The sequence below is a fragment of the Cavia porcellus genome, unplaced genomic scaffold, assembly GCF_034190915.1.
Source record: "Cavia porcellus strain 051 isolate PalLab524CR breed Dunkin Hartley unplaced genomic scaffold, mCavPor4.1 scaffold_25, whole genome shotgun sequence".
In the NCBI taxonomy this organism is placed as follows: Eukaryota; Metazoa; Chordata; class Mammalia; order Rodentia; family Caviidae; genus Cavia; species Cavia porcellus.
In genome coordinates this window covers 41,303,794-41,310,817 of record NW_026947508.1, presented here as the reverse complement: position 1 = coordinate 41,310,817, position 7,024 = coordinate 41,303,794, and the positions used below count along the sequence as shown (strand labels likewise).

Here is a 7,024-nt window from a genome sequence, read left to right as displayed (position 1 = left end):
TCATCATTCATTTTTTTTTTAAAATTTTATTTAAGGAGAAAAAAGAAAAAAAACAGAAAAAGGATACAAGTTATACAGAATTTCAGAAAAAAACAGTAGGAAATCACTAGTTAATTACATATTGTCATCTTATAAATAGTTGTTTAAGTTACAAAATTAAAGCATATAGAGGGGACATTCAAACAGTGAGACTGCAAACAGAACAAAACTCAGCAATATGGTTATCTATCTGTTCATTTGTTTATTCACTCATCAATCCCCCCATCCATTCATTCATTATACAAATATGTGTAGTGGGTCTACTATGTAGCAAGTTCTTTGTTAGGCATGGCTATATAGGGGATGTATAGGTCAGCACACAACCACAGTTAGAGACAATCTACAATTATATTTAGTTAACTAGAAGCTCTGCTTTAGCAAATAATAGTTATAGGTATAAAGTAAGAAAGACAAAAAAGCATGAGTGGTGTGGTAAGCCTGTTGTGGCACAGGATGTACATGTCTGAATAGTGTTAGGAATGGAGGACTTTGGAGCACTACCAGATGGATTGCCCAATAATTTGTAGGCTAATGGGTGAGAAAGGGAGAAAGAAGTAAGGAAAAAGTCAATGTTTTTATTTGACATTTTAGGGCGCTGTACTGCTCCACTTGGGATGTGTGCATGGGGGCACAGTATTCACATTTTGTATTATATCTAATTATATCATGATGATAAGACTGAAAATTATAAATTGGAAAAATTTTGACAATTGGACAATTTGACTATTGGACAAAATGTATAAGAGGGAGAGTTTTGGGTGAGTATTATGAAACAATTGTGATTGATTGCTGCCTAAGAGTGGAATGTCTTGCCCTCTGAACTAATGGGTTCCAGTATTAGTCATGGTCACTTCCCAAGGCTCTTAACATTATTAAGGCAGAGGAAAGACACTCAAGGATGTCCGGGCCTGGGCTCATGGCCAAGTAATGCTATGAAGTCAAAAACTCCATTCATATTTGGAATATGTACCAGGTTCTGGGGGAAGATCCATGTTTTTCCTCAGATTTGTGAAAAGGTCTATTTAGAAAAGATAAAGTATAAGACAGACATTTACTACAACTTGAAAATTGGTTGGGCACATTGTTCTTTATAGAAAAACTTGAAGATCAGTATGTGAGACACTGGGCATCATTTTCTGTTTGTGTGCCACTTCCAAAGTTGAGGGGTCAAGAAGATGTATGTGGCTTCTTTAAGATGCTTGCTCAGCTGCTTCATTCTTGGCCTGGGACTGGATATTTGGTAATGGGAGCCATCCCTTTCTTTTCTCATGTTAATTTAATAGCAAAATTATGACACATAATTTGAAAATTTAAAACAAACAGCAAAAATCTTGTATCCATCCAAATGATCTTGATTGTCTGGGTAGGCTGGAAATGAAAAGAAAGCACTGGTTATTGTCTGGATAGATATGAAATTTTAAAAAAGCACTGCTCATGTCAGTAATAGTCTACTATGACAAAGAGATCCCAGTAGAGGGGCTTAACTAAGATAATAGTTTATCTTTCTCTCACATAAAAGTCTTGAGGAAGTGGGTGATCCAGAGTAAGTAGGATGGTTTTGTCCACAAGGTTATCCAGGTGTCAGACTCCTTCTATCTTGTCCTATAATCTTCAATATAACTTTTAGTGAGTGGTGAGTGATCTAAACTAAGAGCTGGTACCTCTTGCTACCACAACTGCCTCCAAGAAGGTAGGAGAAGGATAAAAGGGAGGATATATATATATATATTCCCCTTTTGAGGCTACTAGACAGAAACTGTACACATCACTTCTGCTCAGAGCTCTTCCCAAAACCTAGTCCCATGGCGCATCTCATTGAAGGGTAAAATGGGATAATGTGGTCTGCAGCCAGCAATCATGCACTCAACTAAAGCTTCTATTTCTGTAGGAGTGGCAAAGGATGTGGAAGAGATATTGAGTCACCTCTGCCAGTCATTTAAACTTGAACAAGGGTGGGTCTTTTAAAATTGAAATAATATCTAGGATAGTGCTGACCATGAAGCATTTATAACATTTTTGGTTCAGTAATAAAGAATCTCCCACATTTTTAGGAAGCCATATAGATTAATTTATAAAGCGACTATCCAGACCCATCACAAATGTTGTTTCTGTGAGTCCCGGAATGCTTTAAGCCACTATTATTGTACAATCATTTATTTAGCCCTACTGAACACTCAAACAACTAGCCATAGGTTAACAATAAAATCAGTGGAACAGGAGAAGTTTTCCCATGTAGATGGTGGTCTTCAAATATTATGCATATAGATAGAGAAGACAAGAGAAAGTAGGAGAAAGTAGAGGAGACAAGAGAAAGTAGGACAAGAAAAAGTGAGGATAATATGAATATGATCTCATTACAGAGTTCTGTAATCTGACAGGTGTTTTTATAAGAGATATTTGGTATCATTGCCCTTGAGGGCTAAGTACTCTCTATTCCCTCATAACCTTTGGTAACATACAGGTTTTATTAAACCCAGGATGAACACTGGATTTTCTATCTGGTTAATGAAATTCTTGGTTCTGCAGCCACCTCCTTCCTCACACTAGGCCTTTGTCCTTAGTAGAACTCTCAGGTGCTTACAAAGCTTTCACCACAGAACTCCCCAGTAATCAAGATGTGCAGCAAGGCAAAGCGCTGATGAACACTTGCAGAGAATATTATGTAAAAGTTCCTATGACTGATTGGATAGCCCTAGTCAACCTTCATAAATCTTGAATTTTTCCCCTTCACTTACACTGTACTCTCAGTGAGTTAAATTCTATATTATGTTCAAGCAAAGGCCATCCAAATCTTCACATCCATTTGCCTTCAGTTTTACTGCCACTAACCCGCTGACCTTGACAACCACCATCATCTTTTACCTATTGCAATAGAATCCTAGTGCCTCTTTTTTCCTGCTTTCACTCATGCCTTATCTAATCTATTCATTCTCCATATAACAGATGCAAAATTTTCTTAAAATGCAACTCATCCCAAGTTCCACCTCGGGGAAGATCCCCAAAGGGTTTCTCTTGTACTTACAAACAAGTCAAAATTTCTGATTAGGTTCCAATGAATGATGAATCTGAAAATTATTAAGAAATTCCCACACTGGCACCACAAGAGTGGGCAGAAAATACATATAATTTTTTGTAATGTAAATGGAAACATTATGATCCAAGACTCAAAACCCAGTAACCATAGGAAAGGTGTGCGCATATCTCCATAAAAATTATAAAGTTCCATCTAACAAAAATCCATCATAAATACAGCTTAAAAAAGTAAAATAATCTGAAAAACTATTAAAAAATTATAATCAAGAATTACTACTCTTGCTTTGTATATTCTTTTTATATATAAAAACATTTGAATAATAAAAGACAATGTTATGGCAAAAAATAATGCACAGACAAATCACAGAAATCAAATCAAAGGTAAACATAAATGACAATAAGTACATTTAAAAAATTATGAATAACTTAAATATTCCATACAATAGTTAACAATTATAGGACATCCATTTTACAGAAAATTATAAATCCATCAAAAGGAATGAGATGAATTTTTATTAAGTGAAGAAAAAAGTGAGGATAATATGAATATGATCTCATTTATTAAAAAAACACACATCTATATGTAGATGTAGAATATAAATAAAAAACTCAGAATTCACACCAAATTATTTCATTTTTAGGCAAGACAGTAGGATTGGTCAGGTCATGGGGTGTGGTCCAGCTGAAGTAGAGTTTTTAATTGTATTCAACATGCTTTTCTAGCACTGGAACCTTTTAAATGGTCAGCCTATATTCATTTACCTATTTCTTGTGCAATTGTGAAAATAATTTAAAAGAACAACAGAAAATGTGTGGCAGTCACCTAGTAAAGTGCCTGTTGTATTATATTAATAGTACTCAGAATCAAATAAATCTGAAAAAATCTCTCAAAGTCACACTGAAACAGATCTAGTGTCATTCTTGTCACCTAGGGATGTTGCTGATAATGTGCAGTCTGCAGATTAATGCCCACCCCAAACCCCTACCTCCAACCCTCCCATGACACTCTGATTCTTTTTCATTTGCTTCGACCATTAGCTGTAAACTTAACTTAAAAAACAAAATACAGTCATTGTACCCTGGATTTAACACCCAGAGAGTTTCTTCAGGTGCAAATGCATTCCATCCTTGGGTTTGAAGACAGTGTGGTTTGAGAAGGAGAGAGGCCTAGTGAGGTCTGCAGACACTCTGAAATGGAGCAGAATCAAAGCAATGGCCACCTTCAACTCGACCATGGCAAACTGCTGTCCAATGCAGTTCCTGCAGACAAAAAGGGGATGAAAATGATGCTTTAAGGAATGATTTATATATTTTTTCTGATTCTTTAACAAGTTTCTAGAATAATTTGGGGATGACAATGTGCAATCTATGTACAATCACTGTACCCTGGAAGGGGAAAGTTTCTAGAATGACAAGTCTGAAGTTCACAGTACACTATATTTTCACTATAAATGTTATGGAAACTTTTGGGCTTTGGCTTTACATTGTTCACTGTAAGGATTTAAGCTGGGGGTCTTCAACATGATGCTCTCCCTAAAACAAGGCAGCAGTTAGACTTATCCTGGGAACTGTCTTCTGCACTCAAGTGAATTGTGTTGGACCCATGGACAATAACTTACACATGGGATTGCACTCTGAGGCATGGCTATACAGGATGGGATAAGGAATGGAACTGTCCATTGCAGAACTGACTTTTAGAAGCTCAGATGAACATCAAGCTCTACCTAATGAGAAGATGGGTTTCCATGGAGGAACTTACAGAACAGAGGGGCTAAAGGAATTAAGCAATTCCTAACTAACAATTTTTGTGTATTTTCAACAATTTCAAATTGTCCTCACTGACACCATCTCTAAGGCCCATTAGGACTGAGAGTCTGTGCCCAGCAGAGCAGTTATCTGGGAACCTTAGGTGAGGCTGGGACTGGGAAGCTGTGCTCTGGGGCCTGCCCACACCTGAACACCATCTCTGAAGTCTGTGGGGACTGGGAATCTGCACCCACAGTCATCCAAGAACACTTGATGAGTTCTGCAAGGACTGAAATTGCACCCAATGACCCTCACACCTAGGAACCTTAGGTGTGAGGCTCACAGGGACTGATAAGCTGCATTCAGTGACTTACCTACACCCAGGAACCATCTCTGAGGCCTGCAGGGACTGGGAGCCTGTGCCCAGTGACTCACAGTCATCTGGAACCCTCAGTGAGGCCTGCTAAGACAGGGAGTCTGTGTCTAATGACCCATACGCATCTGGAAACCATCTCTGAGGCCCACAAGAACTGGAAACCTGTGCCCAGAAACCTGTAGTCATCTGGGAACCCTCAGGGAAGCACATGGATACTGGGTATCTGTGCCCAGTGACCAAGAACAGACAGGAACCCTTGGTGAGGCCTGCTGCCTATAGAAAAAGGAGCAGCTATGACTTAGCATCTGGATGACTTGGAGGAACACAGGAAAATGCCCAAATGAAAAAACAAAACACAATCTCAAACTTCCAGCCTATCCAGATGAAGTCCAAGAGACACAGACATGACTGAATTTGGAAATCAGACACCTGAAATTTCTGAAATGATAGCAAGGGAAGTAAAGAAACAAATCCAGGAAGCTGTAAAGGAAATGAGATCAGAAATAATAGCTTGGGTAAAAATAGAAATGATAAACATAATGAAAGAACTGCTGAATATATCTAAAGAAGACATGGACTAAAAAAAAAAGAGGAATATAGGAAAGTGGTGAAAACCTTGAATGAACAATACAGGAAACAACTAGAATACATGAAACAGATTCAAGGAAATATTAGGAAACCAAAAATTCTACTGAAAGCTGGCAAAACCACATGGATGAAACTGAAGATAGACTTTCAGACCTCAAAGACTGCAATTACTGATTATGAAAGGAAACAACTCTTTAAAATAATGAGGAATCTGGAAATAATTATTCAACAGTTGCAAGATGATGCAAAGAGTAACCAAAGAAGGCTGATAGGTGTCAATGAAAAAGCAGACAACCCACAACAGAAAAAGACTATTTGCAAACAAAATAACAGAAAATTTCACAAACATGGGAAAAGAACCTGACATGGAGATAAGCAAGGCATATAGACTCCATTTAGCCATAACCAAAATAAATCTATACCTTGATGTATAATAATCAAGATCCCAGAAATTCAGCATAAAAACAGAATATTACAAGCTGTTAGAGAAAAGAAATAGATCACCTATAAAGGAAAACCTGTCAGAATCATGGCAGACTTCTCAACACAAATCATTAAATAAAGAAGAGCATGAGTGAAGTCTTTCAAGTACTGAAAGAAAACAACTTCCAACCCAGATTGATATACCCTGAAAAACTATCTTTCAAAATCAATGAAGAAATGAGATACTTTGATGACAAAAAACAACTGAAGAACTTCATGACAATCAATAAAGAGTCCTGAAAGATATTCTAGAAAGGAGTAGAGATGACCACAATTCCAAGAGCAACAACAAAGAGAACAAGCAACCAACAAACATGACAAGCAATTAAACAGAAAGGGGAAAGTAGGGAACCAACAACAGAAAGATAACATGAAAAAAAGAAGTCAATACATAGCAGTTATAACCACTAATGTAAATGACCTCAATTAACCAATCAAAAGAAACAGCCTGGAAGAGTGGATTAAGAAACAAAATCCAACAGTATGGAATATACAAGAACAACATTTAACTCAAAAGAAAATGCAGTCATAATGTGAAACTTAACACTCCATTGTGGCAAAGAGGCAAATCAATTAGACAAAAAATCAGCAAAGAAATAATAGAACTGAATCAAACTAGTGGACAAATGGATTTAGTGCATGTGTATAGAATATTTCACTGAAAACATTAGAATACATAGTTACACATGGGACATCCTCTAAAATAGACTATCTACTAGCCTAAATAACATGCTTAAGTAATTGGAAAAGAATCAAAAT

The 7,024-nt window shown here is 36.9% G+C and overlaps 1 protein-coding gene across 3 annotated transcripts in view; it reads right to left on the bottom strand.

The window, feature by feature from the left end:
• Positions 1-6: 6 nt before the first annotated feature.
• The window catches only part of LOC100715178 (cytochrome P450 4X1), a 63,610-nt gene continuing 56,592 nt past the window's right edge, over positions 7-7,024 (bottom strand). For all 3 annotated transcript variants that reach the window (XM_013152649.3, XM_003461477.5, XM_023565139.2), the window contains 2 exons: positions 4,151-4,332; positions 7-1,407 (listed from right to left, as the gene is read on the bottom strand). In XM_013152649.3, the coding sequence (XP_013008103.1) occupies positions 4,158-4,332 (175 nt within the window). In that variant the 3' untranslated portion in view covers positions 7-1,407; positions 4,151-4,157. The remainder of the gene's footprint in view (positions 1,408-4,150; positions 4,333-7,024) is intronic.